This window comes from Aphelocoma coerulescens, chromosome 1 (genome assembly GCF_041296385.1).
Source record: "Aphelocoma coerulescens isolate FSJ_1873_10779 chromosome 1, UR_Acoe_1.0, whole genome shotgun sequence".
Classification (NCBI taxonomy): Eukaryota; Metazoa; Chordata; class Aves; order Passeriformes; family Corvidae; genus Aphelocoma; species Aphelocoma coerulescens.
The window spans coordinates 114,986,516-115,005,057 of record NC_091013.1 but is presented as its reverse complement, the minus strand read 5'-3'; the positions used below and the strand labels follow the sequence as shown (position 1 = coordinate 115,005,057).

The 18,542-nt window shown below is 46.4% G+C and overlaps 2 protein-coding genes across 4 annotated transcripts in view; one reads left to right on the top strand and one right to left on the bottom strand.

Moving 5' to 3' along the window:
• Positions 1 to 9,385, top strand: part of CD80 (CD80 molecule) — a 29,699-nt gene extending 20,314 nt beyond the window's left edge. For all 3 annotated transcript variants that reach the window (XM_069025178.1, XM_069025179.1, XM_069025180.1), the window contains 4 exons: positions 53 to 334; positions 2,317 to 2,442; positions 5,253 to 5,376; positions 6,831 to 9,385. In XM_069025178.1, the coding sequence (XP_068881279.1) occupies positions 53 to 334; positions 2,317 to 2,442; positions 5,253 to 5,359 (515 nt within the window). In that variant the 3' untranslated portion in view covers positions 5,360 to 5,376; positions 6,831 to 9,385. The remainder of the gene's footprint in view (positions 1 to 52; positions 335 to 2,316; positions 2,443 to 5,252; positions 5,377 to 6,830) is intronic.
• A 1,603-nt stretch (positions 9,386 to 10,988) lies between these two features.
• On the bottom strand, positions 10,989 to 18,146 carry TIMMDC1 (translocase of inner mitochondrial membrane domain containing 1). Its single transcript, XM_069025176.1, has 7 exons — positions 18,032 to 18,146; positions 17,750 to 17,915; positions 16,383 to 16,471; positions 14,240 to 14,307; positions 13,291 to 13,369; positions 12,182 to 12,292; positions 10,989 to 11,792 (listed from the first exon to the last, which is right to left on the bottom strand). Exons 1-7 carry the CDS (start codon positions 18,124 to 18,126, stop codon positions 11,693 to 11,695), a joined length of 708 nt encoding a protein of 235 aa, XP_068881277.1. The 5' UTR covers positions 18,127 to 18,146; the 3' UTR covers positions 10,989 to 11,692.
• Between the last annotated feature and the right edge of the window lie 396 nt (positions 18,147 to 18,542).

Sequence of the window (18,542 nt, the reverse complement as noted above, 5' to 3'; positions counted from 1 at the left end):
GCCGCCCTCACTGTGGCCTGACAGAAAGGTAACCAAATCTCTCTTGCTCCAGCTGACTTCAGCAAGCCCAACATAACAGCAGAAGTGTCCGCTGATTCCTGCGAGTCAACTGAGATGGTGATAATGTGTTCTTCTCACGGAGGTTTCCCCAAGCCCAGGATCTCTGGAGCTCTCAACAACATGTCCGTGGAGTGGAATGCCACCTGGGCGTCCGAGTCCAGCCTCAGCCCGTACAACGTCACTGGAAAGCTGGTGCTCAATGTGACCAAAGATGTCAACATCACTTGCTCCATTGAATACAATGGCTTTGCAAAGTCCACCAGTTTGCTTCTGAGTATGTTTTATTGATGTTTTTTGTAACAAAACCATTTTGTTTAATCTGCTGAATTGCCTCTGAGAATGCAGTAGATTTTCTGCAAGTGTTCGTGCAAGGATCACCCAATGATCCTGCCTGTTAACTACACACCAAAATATTTTAAAGGCTGGAAGACAGTCGGGGTGGGAAGGGAGAGTTACAACAGTGACTGGAGGCAGCTGTCTTCCTGCTGCTCTACTGCAGCTGGTCTGAGAGCTGAACTGGACCCTGCTGTGATCCGGTAATGTGACACTTGGTGGATCCCAGAGGCTGGGGCTGCCACCATCCAGTGCCCCTCTGTACCGACATGGCCTTGCTGCCAGCTGTGTGATGCAGGCCTGGTATTTGAATGGACTTGAGAAATGCATGTGCTTTAAAAGCCACAGATTGCACTTTAAAAGAATTTCCTCGTTTAACAAGCAAGTTTGTCCCTGCTTCAGTGAAAGAAACTGTCAGCTGGGGTCTAGACAAAATTCTGCTTTCAAATGTAACGTAGGGTTAACTTGTAGGAAAAGAATTCCATCACTGAGCATGGCTTAGAAGTGATGGCATAATAGATAAGTCTGTGCTTTGAAAAGCTTGAGGCACAAGTGGAAACAGCATGAGGGAAGGCAGCACATGACATTCCAGATGTTTTGCAGTAGAAGGGGATTTGCAAGAAAATTCGTAAAACCAAAAGGATTTTTTCTAAGGTTGTTACCAAAAAAGTATTCTGAAATGTCTCTGGGTTTGATGTTTTTACTGTAGAGGTAAGGGCACCTTCAAGGGAAGATAGAGAAGCAGTATTTTTCCTAGGGAATTGTACCTTATTCATCAAGGTATCTTATTCATCTATCTCACTAAAATCAAAGGGGCTTGTGGGGAGAGGTGCCATTCAGCTTCAGAACAAATGCCAGGAACTAGTGCTTTATGAATATTGGCTATTGCTGGATGTAGAGCATAATGTCCCTAATGAAGGGAGAATAAGGTTATGAATAGCTCACTACACAGAAAAAGAGAGCAACAAAAAAAAGCAGTGATCAGAGGAGGGTGCAGTCAACAGTGACAGCCACAGCGGTCACAAAGGCCCCACTTTTTGCCTTTTAGGATGTGGAACCACTCCCATTTTGGTATGGTGTAAACGATCCTCCAAACAAACCTTTCATGAACAGTGATTTTCAGACAGAATGGAGCCTCTGGTAAATGTATAAGGCAACCCCTACAGTGTGAGGGGAGGGCTGAACAGCCGATCAGGCTAATTAATGTCTTAGGAGTGGAATGATGCTTACCTGTGCCAGATGCAGATGATGGAAGAACTGAAGGTCTGTGCACATAGGTCTGGAGATCTATGGACATGCAGGAAGTCCTGTCCTGTACAAGAATGGCCCACTATCTACTCTAAAACCCCAGTGGTAGAATAGGATTTTCCACCATCTCCAATGGTGAAAAGCCAAAGGCTCCAGACCCACTGAAACTGAGTTCTGCCACAGCACTCTGTTCCTGTCATGCAGGAAAAAAATTATATTCTCACCTGTTTAATGCATCATTCTCCTTCACCTGTGAATCCAAAGGGGGAAAAAGTAGATATAAATCTGATGAAAACAGTAAGGAAAACTGCAGAGTACCTCTGAGAACAGAAGCTTTCTAGCTGTGGACTCAGACTTTTCCACCAAGCCTAGGTCATTTCCCTGAAACAGCTTGTGTGCTTTTAAATATTTCCTGTCACAGCCCTATTCCGGACAAAGACCCAGCTTTTTACATTCCATGGATGTGTTAAAAATTTCAGCCCATAGCAAATGTGGGTGGATGGAAGAAATTTAGGTGCCAGCTTTGTTTGCTTGTTTATTGAGTAGGTCCATTTTCAGGCTGAATATCTGAGTTAGAATTTGGCCAGAAGCACTGAAATTCACATACCTGCCCTTACGTGAAAATGCAAGTGTCTTATTGGGCCCTTTATTAATGTTTTATTTCTCCTGTTTCAGAAAAAACAAACGACTGCTTTGTTCCTCCTGTGCCTCCACCTTATAATGTCATTACTGCTTCAATTATCATCGTTATCACCTTCATTCTGGCTATCACCCTGGCAGCAAGATACCTCCCAAGGCATGGTAAGTGCAGCTTCTTTTTCAAGAAGGTGTCTCTTAGTGCTGGTGGAGTCTCTATGTAGGATACACATTTATAGAAACTTTACTGTCACACTAGGTATTTCGGTACCTTCTTCTCATTTTTCTCATTTCCTTTTTTTTTTTTTTCCTTCAGCATCCACTGTCACAAAATCTAAGTCTAGCTCATGATTTTCCTGCATTTTGTGTGCAGGCAACACTCGAGTTCAGGTTTGAAAGTGAAGAGGTGGCGGGGAGTTCTGACAGCAGATCAAAATATTTCCACAATCAGGGGTGATGAAGAGGTTCACAAAGGTTCATTTTTATGTATTAAGATGCTTTAAGATGCTCTAAAATGCCAAGAATCTTGGTGATCGTGATAGATATGACTGAGCACTGAGAGTTTCAAAATTGGATCTCTCTCCACACCCTACTTAGACAATCCCTCAGAAAGTCACTGAGCCAAAGTAACAAAAATACATAGTGTTAGGGCCACAGGATGGACTTCAGCATAGCAATGTCCTACTTTTATGAGAACACCAACCAGGAGAGTTAGATTGTATGGCCAAAAATGGCACAGGTAAAATGTCTGGTCCCATCCTATGAAGTCTTCAGTAACTCCAGACAAGTCTCCAAGAGTTTTTCAATGGCAAAGGGGACCTCAAATATCTCAGGGTTAGCTGGCAGTGTAGTATTTTTTTTTTCTTCAATAAAATCCTATCTGTTGGCTGTTGCTCCTAATCACGTCTAAGCTGACCTTGCCAGAAAGTCCCTGAAGATGTGGGCAGACATTTAATAGATTTATAAAGGCAGGTAGGATTGAAAGCCAACAGCAGTAGATGCTTTATCCACACCCTGTGAGCAGCTTTGCAGAGCAAGCCTGGAGAATGACAGCACGCCTTGCAAACACCTGAGGATAAAAAAACACCCAGCTGAGACCTGTCAGTCACTGGGGATGCCACTTCTGGGACAAGAATCCCACACTGAGGGCTCTATCTTCAGGCCACTTGGGAAAGCTCATTTTCTGGGCAGCAAGGACTCAGTCCACTTACAGACACCTGTACGTTTGTCATGCTCATGTCTTCTAATAGCTCTACTTCAACTTCAGACAAGTTCACTCCCAAGTCAGAGGTGTGGAGATCTCATTACTATTTTTCTTTTCCCCTCCTCATCAACCACATCCCTTCAACATGAACCATTGAGTCAAGCTGGGCTAATTTCCTTTTAGTATTTCATCACAAAGAAAGGAAGCTTCTGGGAGGCAGTGACTCTTGGTCACCCCGTGCCCTTATGACACCAGTGCCAGTTCTTCTCCCCTGCTGTTCCCTGGGGCTGTGTCAACAGGAAAGCAACAAGCAGGCTGAAACCAAGAAAATCACAGTTGATCACAGCCTGTGCTGTTAGCTGCATGTATAATGAACTTCTAATTATAGGAGAATATGAGCTGGAATCGGAAGATTTAGCTCTCAACAAATATAGGCTGGAAATTAAAAGGTTCCTTGCCATTAAATTAGCAAGATCCTGGAGCACTCTGAGATAGCCTTTTATATAGGAACGGAATTGCTTTTAAAGCAAGTGTAAAAAGCATACCCATGTGGTAGAATGCAATCACCTGCAAACAGCATGGCACATGGCTGCATTAACTGGAATTTCCATTTTAGTCCCACTTCCATAATATTCACGGGGAATAGATTTGCAAGTGTCAGGTGGTGCTATTTCATTCAGCCACTTTCCAGACTAGGCATGGAAGAAACTGTAAAAGAAACTGTAAGAAGCGTAAGAAACTGAAGCCAGAGCTTCCATCCAACTTTCCAGTTTGTGTAGTCGTCCCATTTCAGCGCTGCTGTGCATGGCCACCTGTCTGGGAAGGGAAGTATCTGCCCTAAGAGTGCTTCCTGCCGGTACTGCTGCAGGTCACCTTTCAAGAGCTCTCGTGGCACCTCAGAATAGGTCTGAGAGTACCTCTGTTGTTCTGGGCTATGGAAGGCTGAGTCATGAGTTGCTAAGAGTGGTTTCTGAGCTCGAAAAGCCATGCTTCAAAGAGCTGAAGTGTGGGAGGGAAGAATAGAAAGGCAGAGCAAAACAAAACGGAAGTAAGAGTTCTCAGATGCTTGTGATTGTTGTGGTGACCAAAACAATCAGGTGCTTTGTTGAGGTTCACAACCGCCTACTCGGAGGAGCTCACAGCCTATTTTGCAGTAGTTTAAGAATGAAAATACAAAGCACCACGATTAGAAGTCACTTAAAGAATAGCTTAGGATTCATGCTGCATAATTTTGCGAGCGCAATTGCACAAGATTCAACTTGAACTACTAAAATTCAGTCATGGATGGTGAGATATTAAAGGGATCTGCTTGATGTGAATTCCTCTTAAAGCACTGAAAGAGTTAGTTTGTTTTAACACCGGCATTCTTTCACTCAGTAGGTAAACTGCATTTAGTGGCATGTAACTTCCATCATTATTTCCCCTTCTGACCTTACCTCAGCATGTAGCAACCTGTTTTTGTGCCAGGCTGAGGTTCTAGCCCTGTGCTAAGGAGAGCTGTTTTATCCATACGACACTATGTAGATAATATTTATTTGTGACAGAGCTTTCTATCAGATCAGACTTTGACCATATTCAGATGTACTGCAGGGGTGAATCCTGCCAAGTTAGAATGGAAGTCACTAGACCTAAAGGATCTCATTTTCTTTGATTTCTTTTCTCCTTTCTTCCCTCTCTCAGTTATACTCAACTTTGTTGAAGAAGGCATTTGGATTCAGCACTTTCATGTCTTCTGAGATTCTAAATACTAACATGGGATCTTCTTTTTCAGTTTGTTCTCACTGTTGTAAGGGCCAGAATTCGGTGGAAGAGGGTGTGAAAGACTCTATGAAGGCACCCTTGAGCGATAAAGGGACAGCTGAAACATCATCTGTATGAACAGATCGCATTTGCAGGTAGTTTTCTTTACTCTTCTCCTGGCAAAACAGCTTCTCAAATACTATTAGAGGCTCTTGCAATGTTAGCTCAAAACACCACAGCTATCGGGATCTGCAGTGACATCCCCTGCCATTTGCTCTTGGCTCATTTTATGGGCTTTCCAACTAAACACTGGGTGGTCTTTTAGTGCTGGTCCTGTTGGGCTCATTTGTAAGTAACTCATTGCTACCACAGGTGCCACTTGTGGCTTCACCCCCTAGAGGTTCTGGCTGATTCCCTGTGAGCCATGTGCCTGATCTGATGCCTCAACATGGGAACATCACTGATGATAGAAATTAAGGATTGACCGAATGGTGGTAAGGGAGGGGGGAACAAAAGAACAACTCCAGCTTTCCCAGTATGATCAGCTTTGCCAGTCCACTTCTGAGATACCTCCATTCCCTTCAGCAGCTGGAGGAATGGAGAAGGAAAAGTCTCCTCCCTCAAACTTGCCCAGAAGACACTCATATTTTAAAAGGAGTTACTTTTGATAATGGTGTGTTACACAAGGTGGGCTGGGGAAGTCTGGCTTGCCAAGGTTTTCTGATTACAAAGGATTATATTTGCTTTGGTTTGAAAGCTCAGCAGTTTTTGGGGCTGTGTCCTCCAAAAAGACACTTAAGTGAGGAGACTTAAGGGAAGATTAGCAGCTAAGTGGTCATATTCACATCATTATCCAGGTGACTGCATTTCCTGCTCTCACCGCAGCATGCGGAATTGCCAGGGTAATGCCTGCGGAATTGCCAGGGTAATGCCGTAGAGCAACAGCTGTGGGGTCGTAGAACTCGCGATTTTGTCACGTTGTGCACTGCAGAAATCTAAACGTTTAATAGTTTTGAGATGGAAAGGAGGGGAAACTCTCATTCAGGCCACTTGTCTCATTTCCAAACCTGACCACCCACTCATGTTTTCCTCTGGGGAAGGCCCTGTCTGGAACAGATACTAAAGCTTTGGTTAGAATGAATTTTGGGGAGTTTTGTGATGGGAGTGGCAGGAGTTCACCTACAGAACAAACCCATTCTCTTTTGTTATAGAAGTTTGCCAGGATTTTCCTATAGGTGGCTGGTGTTTCCCGACTCCAGTGCCGGGGACAGCTGCTGTGTGTGGACTGGAATGGAAGCTGTGCTTCCTTAGTGGCCGACTGCCATCTCGTGATGCACCGAGCCATGTCCTACTGCTGCTTAAACAGGGAAGCACGTTCGTTAGTCATCCTCACTCCGTTCCCAAGGTTTTTGCAGGGAGCGGGGGGGCCAGGCTGCAGCTCACTGACTGCACAGTCCGCTCAGAACAGCTCCGAGTTTAGGGAACAAGAGCCCTCTTGTGGAAGGCTCTCGCAGGTGATACCTGTTCGTCGGCTCTGCAGCATTACTGGGGTACATTTAAGGTGGGAGAAAACAAAAAATCAGTGAAATCTTTTCCTTGAGTCCCTCAGGTTCTTCACGCTGTGCACTCTGCACTGCAGACTCCACTGTTCGTTGTACAGCAATGCTTGCTGCATGGACCCTTTGGCTCTCTGCAAGGGGGTGCCAGCAGGAGAAAACTCTGCTCACCACAGCTGACAACACAACCTCCTGTGAATGAATGCAAACCCCCACCCACGCCACGGAAGCTGTGGGGTGGCCTTGTTACATTGGGGTCGCTGGGATTCCAACTGGGAGGACCCTCCGTGTTCCTGCAGTGGGGCAGAAGAACGGCATCAGTGGCACACCAGGTCAAGACTTCAGGCACCTCTGGCTTGATGCTGCCTCTGTGAGAATCAGGGGCCTGCAGAGCCCTAGCAGGGAGCCCATGCCCACCTACCCCTTCAGTAACACGGAGCTGCCCTTTGGGAGACCCCAGATTCCAACGCATAATCTTGTCAGTTTGTGCCTCCATGTTGCGACTCGGAGCAGCTAAAACTTCTTTTATATTCAGCCTCACACAAGCATCTGTTCTTCATGCTGGAGGACTTTGGATTTGAACTTGACCATTACAGATACACATCCCTTCTCCCCTAAAGAGGCAATAATGGACACATATCTCATGCAAAAAGCCACCTTGGAAGTGAGTCTGTATGCCTCATGCTTATTTACAGTGCTACGAGACTTTTTAGGGAATGATAGACTGACAGCACCCCTAAGAGCTGATTAATATTGCTTATCTACAGCAGTGGCACAAGTTCTCATAACCTTTTTCTCCTGGAAGCACAGCCTTGCCAACCCAGGCACTGAGGTACAGCTCCTCCATGCAGTTGCTGTGTGAGGGCACACAACCTGTGCACACACATGGCCAAGCTTCCATGTGCATTCCTTTCCACCCACACCTGTAAAGCCCCACTGGAACTTGTGTGACAGTCAGAGGTTATCTCGTGTGTATCTGCTGTCATCAAATGTAACTCAGGCCTTGCTTCATAAACACGGGTCTGCTTCTGTGTGTACATCTGCCGTGGGATACTTGTTAGGGAAAGCGCTGCAGATTTTTGGGAGTCTCTCACAGCAACGTAAGGATATTTACTTTGCACTGAACATTGCTGCTTTCTGCCAGTGTTCTCTCTACCCAGCCAGGACTAGAAGGAATTTCCCTACAGGATGCTAACATTGGACAGGACTCATCTGATCAGGGTGACATTCTTGCCTACTGTGTAGGAAAAAAATATTTCTCATTTTGAGGGGAAAGGAGGAAAATGCCCCAACCCCCAATAAGCTTCCTAAGCAACTCTGCATGCTGACCTAGCTCCACCCTGCCCTGAGTTTGGCTGTTATGTTTTCCCTTTTGCTCTGCAAGCTGTACCCATTCCCTCACTGTTCTATCCGTGTTATCAGGGCATACCAAAGCATCTGAAAGCACGATGCCCTCCTCTTTGTGGGATGTGTTGTTACTTGAGCTGCTTATCTTCTTAGGGCACAGCAAAGACATATTCCATCCATTTCACTTTTTTCCTAGTTGGTACATATTGAGAAATTGCTGGAGAAAATAGGAGGATTAAAAGTGGTTTATAGAATATTGAGCTCTGAGATTAAGTAAAAAATAAGACACTGGTACCTTTCTACTCCTGCAGAGTCACACTGTTCCATCATCTTTTTACTGCTTTCCCGTTGTACCAAGCATAATGGGAACTTCAGAATATTCTTACAGAGGAGTTTTTGATAGAGAAAAGGAGGTAAGCTGGGGAATAAGGAAACAATTGCACTTGTGTGTGTTCTGGTTGCAAACAGAACACAGGTGACAGAACGGTGTTTCCAAAAGGCAGCCTGACCTTACTGCAGGACACGAGTGCATGAGTGATGTGTCTCACACTTTTCAGGTTTCCTGTTCTTTCAGCCTCTGATTGCTCCTTCCAGCACAAACCACCAGCTTCTTGCAGGCTGACCACCCACTTTTGGCATTCACGTCCAACTTTGCTCATTTCCAACACCATCCTTCCCTATAACCACACTGCAATTCCACCTTGCCAGCCACACCACAGCTCTGCCAGTTGTACCAGCATGTTTTCCCTCTCACTATCTATACCATGCTCTGCTTCTGCTCCTGACCAGTGATTGTGCAGCCTCACAGAGAAGGGTTTGTCTTTTGCACTGTGCCAAACCTTTCTACATCACCACAGACTCCAGTAACACTTTCAGTAACTAAAGGAAACCAAAAATTTCACTGACAAGTATGTTGAGCCTCGGGGGGTTTTTATATGCTTGATGGGCAGGTTATTTGGTTAGTTTTTCCTTAAGCACTAATATTCTGAATCATGTTTTCTACTGCCTTATGCTGTATTCAGTGAATTGCACACAAATGGTTTCTGTGAGACCTTCTCAGCTTCCTATCTGTGTCACTGTAGCAGGTGAGCTGCTCTGTTTACCATGTGTGTTTTGTATATAATGTTTTTTTCCTGGGGTTCCTCCTTTAATTGTATTAAAAAATTAATTGTAAACTCCATTCCCTTTCCTTAGTAATAAAAGATGTCTGTCTATGTGCTGGAGAGTGGTAGAACCTCTCAGTTACTCACATTAGCCCCAGCCACCATTTCTCAGCATCCAGGTAAGTGATGCAGCTGTTGACAAAGCTGCACCAGGTACAGCTGGCATCAGGCCACAGTTCTGTTTGCTGTGCTGACAGCAGTGACAAAATGACACTCAGGTAACCTCACTGTCAGTTTGCCAGGGGTTAGCTGAGCAGTGTAGCTACAGATTGTCCTCCTCCCTCCAAACAGGAGGCTCTCTGCAAAAGCAAAACCCAGTGTAAGGTGTTCTCACTGTCACCCTGCTACTTGGGTTACCTACTCTGAAAGTGGAAGGTTGACAGCTTCAGTGCTGCACTTTTGCTGGGGGGTGGAGGGAGTGGGGATGTGAAGAATCCCTTACAGGTGTATGTAAAAGATAAACTCTGAACCCATTCTTACCTCCCCATTTGGGAGTCTAAGAAATAAGGAAGTGCAGGGAACCAAATTCAGCAGGAAACTGAGAAACAAATGGCTGCTGATCTTGAGTGTAGCTGGAAGTCTCTGCTTCCCCTGGCTAACAAGCAGCACAAGAACATGTAGCAGCCCTCCCTTACACAGAGAGAAAATCCACACAACTGCTACACCTTGCCTCTGCCTTCCCTCCCATGGAATAACATCCCTGCATCAATGGCCAGGCATGGGAAAATTAGTATTCTTTAGGCATCACATCAAATACCACCAAATAGGAATAGAGACAGAGCAGTGACACAGCTAAATGTCATCAGAGCTGCTGTACAGATAAGAGTGTGGGATATTGGGTGGGGATGTAATAGCAAAGAGAAAGAAGATAAAGAAGAAGAAGATAAGACATCGCTGTGTAAGCACAATGGCAAAAATGTGACTTAGAAAGGCCTATTTTCTTTTTTTGGGGGGGAAAAGAACACCATTACTGTCACCAACACATGCAGAGCTATAAACAGGAAAAGGGAAAGATATATCCATACCTCTGCTTACTTAGAGCCTTCACTTACACATAGAAAAGGAAAATCAGAGCTGGTTGATGACAACCCTGAAACACACGTATTTCTTCAATGGAAAAATGAGCTACACTGGGGTGTTTAAATAATTAAATGCTCATTTCAAGAGTCAGAAAACACAACACCTTCTTGGAAGCAAACTGTGCCAAAAATCTGCTTTGGGTGGGTGGAATATGCTCTGTGGGATCGACTGTTCATATTTCAATCAACACTAATTATCTGGAAAAGCATTCAACCAGAACAGATTCTTTTCTTACGAGAAGAACACCCGAAAATCCTGCCTGGATTTAATTCTTTTTAGTAGGAGAAAAATTTTCAACAAAGAAAGGGAACAGGAATTCTGACCTCCTGCTTTGGGGGAACAGTGATGGGCCACCTCACCCTTCTGAGTACAGACCATTTTACAGTAACTCCAGCACTACCCACAGGTAACAGCTCTGACTTAAAAGCTCATCTCTGGAACAAAACAATAGAGCTGGCACTCTCTTGGCTCTAGCTTTGTTACTGCCTGGGTAGAGGAATGTCTGGTGGGATCTTAGAGCTCTTCTCATGGAATATCACTCAAGGATGCTTCTCTAGTACCAACACTGTACTAGCACAAGATTCCAGCTGTACTGACATAAAGAGCTTATGGACACAGTCACCACTGCTAGATGGCTTTATTGAGTGTCTTAAACCACACTTCCCCCAGTGGTTATCCCCTAATTTCCAAATTTCAAATGAAATTAGAGGCTTTTTTATTGTTAAAACTGTCCACAGTGCCAAGTCTTCCACCATCACCACCAGAAGCAAGTCAGACCTCTGTTGAGGGACCCAAAATATGCCTTTTTCAGGGTATTTCCATGTAATTCCCAGCTCCTCCACCCCTCCTCCACACTGACTGCAAAATACCCCAAGGAACCAAGTAAGAAGCCACTGTCAGCAAGTTCTTCAGGCACTGTCTGAAGAGCTGCTTCCACCAGGGCATAATTAACTTTTGGAATCAGGGCACCTTTAGCACACAATTCATAGGCTCCTTTACCTTGAGCATTTCTACATCGCTGGTGGTTTGGACATTTTCAGCAGTGAAATGAGTTCTAGATGAGGCTCTGGAGCCCTCACTCCCTGCCAAACCTAGATGACACTTCCTGTAAAGTCTGTATTTCTACCTTCTCAGGTGGAACAGGTTTGGCCATTCCAAGCTCTTTGTGCAGTGATAATCCATCCCTGAACAATGTTTTCAGCAAAACACTTTTTCACAGGATACAACTGCGTTCACAGACGACTTCCATGATCCCTTCACTGAAGGCTTTTACAAGCAGGATCAAAATGCTTTGTAGCTTCTTACAACAGAGATCTGGGAAAGACTCAGTAGCTCTTCAGTTCTCTTGCTCTCTCCATCTCTGGTCTTCCCTGGGCATTGTTTTCTGTTTGGCCTAAGACTTCAGTCACACTGAGCCTGGATTGCCTACAGAGAGAAGAGAGAGTGCAAAGCAATTTTATGCCTGTATCCTCCTGACAGAGACATGACTGCAGAATCCTGGCTCTTGAAAATTTCTTCTAGAACTAGTAAGTTTCAGTAATTCACATGACCAGTGTTATGGCCTTTCTTCCCCCAAGCCTCCAGCTATCCTCCTTCTTTCCTCTCTTTAATGGGGATGGAAAGAAGGCAGCAACAAAGGGAAGTCTGGGAAGACTAAATCGGCAGTTCTCAAACTGGTATGTGAACAACACCAACAACCAAGAGAAGAACGGAGGTTTGGAAAGCCTAGTGTGCCGTGGTTTCTTTAAATGTTTGACCACACAGACCCAGACACCCTCTAGTCCACAACTGGACGGGGCAGAGCCGTTCCTCACCACTCTGCCAGCCTCTGTTCGTACAGCTCCCTGCGCTCACGACTCCTCTTCTCCTGCAAGGTCTCGCCAGCCAAGCCATACATTGCCATTAGGAGGCCTCCTGCAGGGATCCTGGGGGAGGAAGCAGAGAAGTCATCAGTCACCAAGGGGACACACAACAGCAATAACTTATTGGCATCAGCAAAAGGAGCGTGCAGGGGCCAGATGTCACATTAGGGGAGCATCACGTTCCCCAACACTCACATCACACCACAGACTAAGGCATTCCTGTTCTACTGTCACAGCCTCTCTTCAGCTGTGACTCACTGGAGCCCCTGTGATAACATATTTTGAATTTACTCATTGACAGGCACACACAGGACTAAGGGGTGGAAGGATTTATGGTGCCCAGTGAAGACCCCACAGAACACCTAACCCATAATTCAGACAGTGACACCCCTGCTTAGCTCCCATCCAGCTCCTGAAGTACTTGTGTTTTCACTGGTAAAGCTCCCTAGGCTGCTTCCAAACATGCCCACAGCTGACACCATCCTGATGGTGCCAAGCAGCACAAATAAAGCTATTCTCTTGTTGAAGTAGGATCCCCATATTCACTTGGGAGGATATTTACAGGTCAGCACTTTGAGAAGAAATCCCAGCCCTGCTTGAAAAGCCAGATTTCTCCTAAGCTAGAGGTTACCTGAAGGACAGAACCTCTGAGAGAGAACCATGGGTTCCTCCATACCCCTGGGAGGTTTAGGAGATTCATGACTGCAAGACACACACAAAGACATGTGTCACCTTACAGCCCAGCCATGCAGCTACTCCCTCAGTGTTTCCTAATGGCTGCTGCTCCACATCTCAGCTTTGGTGGAGCCTATGTTGTCTCCTCTAGTATGCAAACAGCAGCAAATAAGATGCCCTACTGAGAGCACTGAGCTCTCACTACTGAGAGAGCAGCAAAACACATCAAGAGACAAAGAAGAAAAGAAAAGCAGTTTAAAAGTTGGAAGAAAAGTGATCATTATGAGATCCCAATACAGAAAATCTCTCAAGGCAAGAGAGGAAGGGGAGCTCCTGTAGCCCCACCTATGATTCCAGGCTTGGTGTGTGCAGCAGTCACAACTCACCCAAACGCCGTTCCGAACATGATGCCGCCTGCCAGGCCCTGCAGGCCCAAGTGCATTCTGAAAAGGGCTCCAGTGAAGGCTAAAAAAAGAACAAACCCACTGAAACTAGAAACAGCCCCCCACAGCCACCTCACACTGACATAGGGAGTTGTTTGCTGCATTTATCTTCTCCATGAGCTGGTGTCTGCTTTTAACAGAGCAGAAACCAAGTGCCATGGCCAGTGGGATGGAACCTCACCACACAGTCGCTATGGTCTCTGCACTGAAACATTGCACAAAGTTCCTTCTGCTTCAGAAAAACTGCCAAAGTTTTTCTCATAGCTAACAAGTATCTATGAAAGTAAAACCAAGCTCTCTCTGGGCTGCAGCATGATCTCCCTCCCCCTTTTTTCTGTTCAACAACAGCTAATAATAGTAGCTGCCATGTAAGGCAGAAAGGATCAGTAAAAACTGTATCCAACTGTAAGGGCAATAAAGCCTGTAAAACTGAACAAACAGATCACTTACTCAGGGCCTTGTTGCCAAAAGTGGGCATGCAAAACTTAGCATGAAAAGGGCAGCCTATAAACAGTGTGCTGAATTGTTACCAAGAGTGGAAATAAAAAATGCTTTCCTTGTTAAAAAGGTGCTTATGAGAGCAGGTTATGCATCAAGTGTTGCCTTTACCCCACACAAGCATTTATTTTTACACCGAAAATACTCCAGCAAGTATCTTGAAGATGAACTGATAACCATAGAACTCCCCAATGGTTTCAGCAGCGCATCAGTATCTCTGTTACAAATAAAGGCACGCAGCAGGCAAACAACAGAGCAAAGCCAATGGAACAAGAAGCAAAACCCAAGAGCACAGAAGCTGCTCCAGCCCAAGGGATGTGGATACCTGCTTATGCTTTTCTGCTACAACCCTTGCTTACAAAGAGAAAAGCACACAAGGTTACAGCACTCTTACCTCCTGCTGCAGCAAAATTACTGATGGTGGTTTTATCGCGGTACGCAGACAGGCCCGTGCTCACCACGCTGCAAAGGTAAGGCACAGAAGTCAGCAGTTGCACATGGAGAAAGAGAGGTAGCAAAACAGAGCCTGAAATAAAGCCGGATTTCATTAAGCCAGCCCTCAGGTTGCCTCTAACTGCCTGGCTGCCCATCTGTTCAGAGCACACACGTGCCAGCCATGACTTCTGTGACTTTACTGCAGGCAGCTGCAGACACAGGCCAGGGAATATCAGAGTTCCTGAACTGGATCTGGGATATTCTTTCTTTTTCTTTTTTTTAATCCAAGGGTTTTTTTTCCATCATTTAAAATCATAGAATCAGAATGGTTTAGGTTGAAAGTGATGTTAATGATCACCCAGTTCCAAGCTCCCACTGTGGGCAGGGGCACCTTCCACTGGACCAGGTTGCTCAGAGCTCCATTCAGCCTGGCCTCGAACACATCCAGGGATAGGGCATCCACAACTTCTCTGAACCACCTGCTCTAGTGCCTAGGAACATGTAATACAGTCAAGGATAAAAGAATTTGAGCAATGAAAAGGTCCTGTCAGTCAGTCAGTCCTGATATAGGACCTTTATCCCAGAAGCTGATCCCTATGTCAGTAAAATCTTACACGGTCCCCCCACCACAACACCTAAGTCACACTCATGACCTACAGAGTCACCTACTCTTGTGGCATCAGATTTCCCTCTGGGTAGGTAAACCAACTCCTCCAAAAGCATCAGCTAAGCCCCAGAACACTCTCTGTTCTCAGTTCAGCAGCCACATCCTTCCCAGCACTTCAGGGAGCCCCCTGTACGACATCAACAAGCCAAGAGCAATCATCCTCTCCTTCCTAACACAGATAAACCTAAACAATTGGGGGTTCAAATGTGAAACTTAAAGTTTTCACAACTGCAGGATGAAACTTTCAACTTGGGCTTTACAGAAACAATGCTGAGCAGCAAGTATCTTCCCTCAGAACCTTTTCCAAAGGGCTGGTGAAAAAGGGGCTGATCTGACTGCAGGGGAGACACCTGGTGGAAGATGACGAGGTTACATGTCAAATCCAAAGAAATCTAGGAAAACCCTATGAAATCAAAAGCTCCAGGAGAGAAAGCAAACAGCACGCTAACTAAGCCTAAAAACAGATACCAAACTAAAAGGTGCCAAAGAAACTGAGAGAGAGCGAGGAAGAAATTCAGAAAGAAACAAAAAAATTAGGGAGACAGAAATATAAAATAATGCCAGTCAATACTGTGGGATCTTAAAAGCAGAAGGAGAATTTAAACAGAACATACCTGCAGAGAGAGTCATTGCAGGTTTAGGACAACACATAAATTTACTAGTTTGAACAACAGGGAAGGAGATATTTCTAGTTTAAAAGGGCTTAGCTCAGAAGACCATGCTTAGTTTGATGTTCCATTGCCAGAAATGCACTGAAACACACAAGGAAGAAAATCAGGGAAGAACACTATCTCTGCATTGGTTTTTGTGTGTAGGAGAAATCTGAAGGCCTACAGAGGTCCATAGAACTGGTAGGTCTGATATGCAGCAGCTGCTCAAGAACAAGACAATCCCCTGCAAGTGTCTGAGGACAAGAACAAAGAGTTGTGAGCAACACCAGTGTATATAAACTAGGAGTAGTGACAATTGTGAGTAGCACCAGCATATACAAACTAGCAGTAATGAGACATAGCAGAAAGGACAAGTATCAGTGTGGGTTAGAAAGCACTTCCAGAAACTGCCAACACTGTAACACTCCCTCAGAGAAAAATACACAAAAAGAGATGACGCAAAAGCAGAAAGAAGCTGTCAAGAAAGGGAAGAACAGTATTCAAGTCAGTAACAGAAGGGATTAGATGTACGAACAGGGCTTTTCCATGTTTAGGGCTTGTGTTGGTTCATTAGCAGATGTGAATTCTGGGGCAATTCTAAAAAGTTAAACCCTCTTCATGCTCATGCCTGATCAACCAGACCCACGTTAAGGCAACACTGGGAGCCTCAATCAATCACCAGAGCTGTGGGCACTGCTGGCACGGAAAGCTCTCAGCCACTGATGCTGAAGGCCAAGCACAAGCACAAGGCAGCTCTGCTCCCACTGCCACGGGGAAACACTCACTTGAATATCGTGGTGAAAGCCGTGACCCTCCAGCTCCAGCGCCAGCCGTAGCGGATGAAACTCCGGAGACCAGCACGGTGTGCAGATTGCTGAGGGGACAGAGAGGAGGTGTCACAGGTCACAGCCCCTCCTCCTGCCAGCACCGCCGGCCCACTGCCAGCCAGGTCACGGGACTGATGTCCCTTGGGACTGATACCCCAGCTCTGAGGGATCAACTCAGCCACCTTCGGAAAAGCGGCTCCCAGCCACCAACAGGAAAACTAAGAATCAGTTCCAGTTTGGAATGTCAACTGGTCTGTCTAATCCTGCTGCTGAAAGACATCTGGGTGGACTGGGAGGGCTCTTCGATGACAATACAGGAAAGCAACAGAGGAGAAGGGGGAAAAGCTAGAAACTACTTCATTATTATTAGTTCATAAGTATTAATAAATAATAACCATCAATAAATAATAATAAGTAAATAACCATCTACATTAAATGTTAAGATACTATCAAGCTCTGCAGTTGAACACTGGCACTTAAAAGTTTGAAAAGAGGGTCTTTAAAATATGTGATAAACAGAAGCTTCACAAAAATTAAAACTGTTGCAGTTAATACTATGAAAGTAAGTAATTTTTCTCTTCCAATGCTTGTGCTGTAGGTGCTTAGCCCGGGTTCAGATATACCAGAGTCACCAGAATGAAGCCAGGCAGTGGTAATTTGCAGATCACTACATCAGGGGCCAAATCTGATTGTGAGTGATGCAAAATTTACATCAGGCAGATTTTTGAAGCGGTTTTCTTCCTCATAATCCAGGTAACCAACCCTTTAATTGAATAGCAAACACCTAGAAGTTCAAATACATCTATAAAGTGTCACAAATGTTCTTTGTTGCGCTGTTGTTCTAAAAGAATTTTAAATGGTCTTAAAATGAGTCACATTAATAAGATAAGAGTACAATCCCAGTTTGATACTATGAAGTCTCCTGTCAGCACACTAAAATTTAAAAGCAGAAAGCCTTTTCGAGACATATTAATCAGCCATTTAACAGAAGGGTAAACTTTGTTACCAACTTTCTCTGTAACGAAGGACACTTTTTTCAAGCCAACCGCGTGCAATTTGGGTAACGGGGAACAGCTCCCTCCCGCAGCAGCTCACCGGGCAGGCTGCACGCATTTACACACTCCCAGCGAACTTTTTGCCACAAAGTACCAGAATCTGGCAAACACGCGCGTCCTACAAACACGAGGCCACCCGGCCTCCTGCGGACTCCGGTGTCACCCCAAACCGCGGCTCCAAGGGCAACTTCCACAGCCGGCGCTTTCCCAAGGCCGAGGCCTCCCGGGGACGCTCCAGCGCTCCCCCCGTGCATCCCCCGGGGCCCGTACCACGGCATCGGCGCGGTTCTGGAAGAGCTCGCCGTGGCTGCTCTCGATGAAGGCCTTGCGGGCCCTGACGAAGGCGGGCAGCCCCCCGTACACCCAGCCCGCCACGCCCGCCGCGAACGCCGACTTGGCGATGTTCACCGTCTCCTCTGGGTACCGCTGCTGCTCGCTGCAAGGGAAGGGCAGCGGTGAGCGCGGGGTCGGCCAGCAGAGCCCAGCAGAGCCCAGCAGAGCCCCGCCCGGCCGATCCCATCGCATCCCCCCCGGCCCCGGCCCGGCGCTCACTCGAGCCGCCAGAGCTCGCTGAGTCGCTCCCAGCCGGTCTGCGGCAGCGGCGCGGGGCGGCCAAACCCGGCCTGAGCGCCGGAGCGCTCCGCCATGGCCGAGCCGGCGGCGGCACTGCGCGGGCGCGGCAGCGCCCCCTGCGCCCCGGCGGGGCACGGCACGCAGCGGCTCGGCTCGGCTTGGCTCGGAATCGCTCGGAATCGCTCGGCTCGGCTTGGCTCGGAATCGCTCGGAATCGCTCGGAATCGCTCGGAATCGCTCGGCTCGGCTCGTGTGAGAGACTGAGCTATTACTGATTAATGACTCCAAACATTTCCCCATTTGTGCAGAGCCAGGTTCGCACCCCCCGAGGAAGGAGCTGAGTTTTGGGGGCTGTGATGCCCCGTTTGCATAAGACAGAGGGGGTCCAGCCCCCGGGCTTTGAGGCGAGATGGTGCCTCTGATGGTGCTCATTGCCCTCCCTCGGGGAAGGTCTGCTGGGGCATTGCTGGCTCGACTGCGCTGACACAGA

Coding starts and splice junctions, on each gene's coding strand:
- TIMMDC1 (XM_069025176.1), bottom strand. CDS start 18,126: ATGGCGGAGCGCTCCGGCGCTCAGGCCGGGTTTGGCCGCCCCGCGCCG. Junction 13,370..14,239: donor TAATTTTGCTGCAGCAGGAG/GTAAGAGTGCTG, acceptor TTCTTTTTTTAG/CCTTCACTGGAGCCCTTTTC. Junction 12,293..13,290: donor ATGTTCGGAACGGCGTTTGG/GTGAGTTGTGAC, acceptor TTCCTCCCCCAG/GATCCCTGCAGGAGGCCTCC.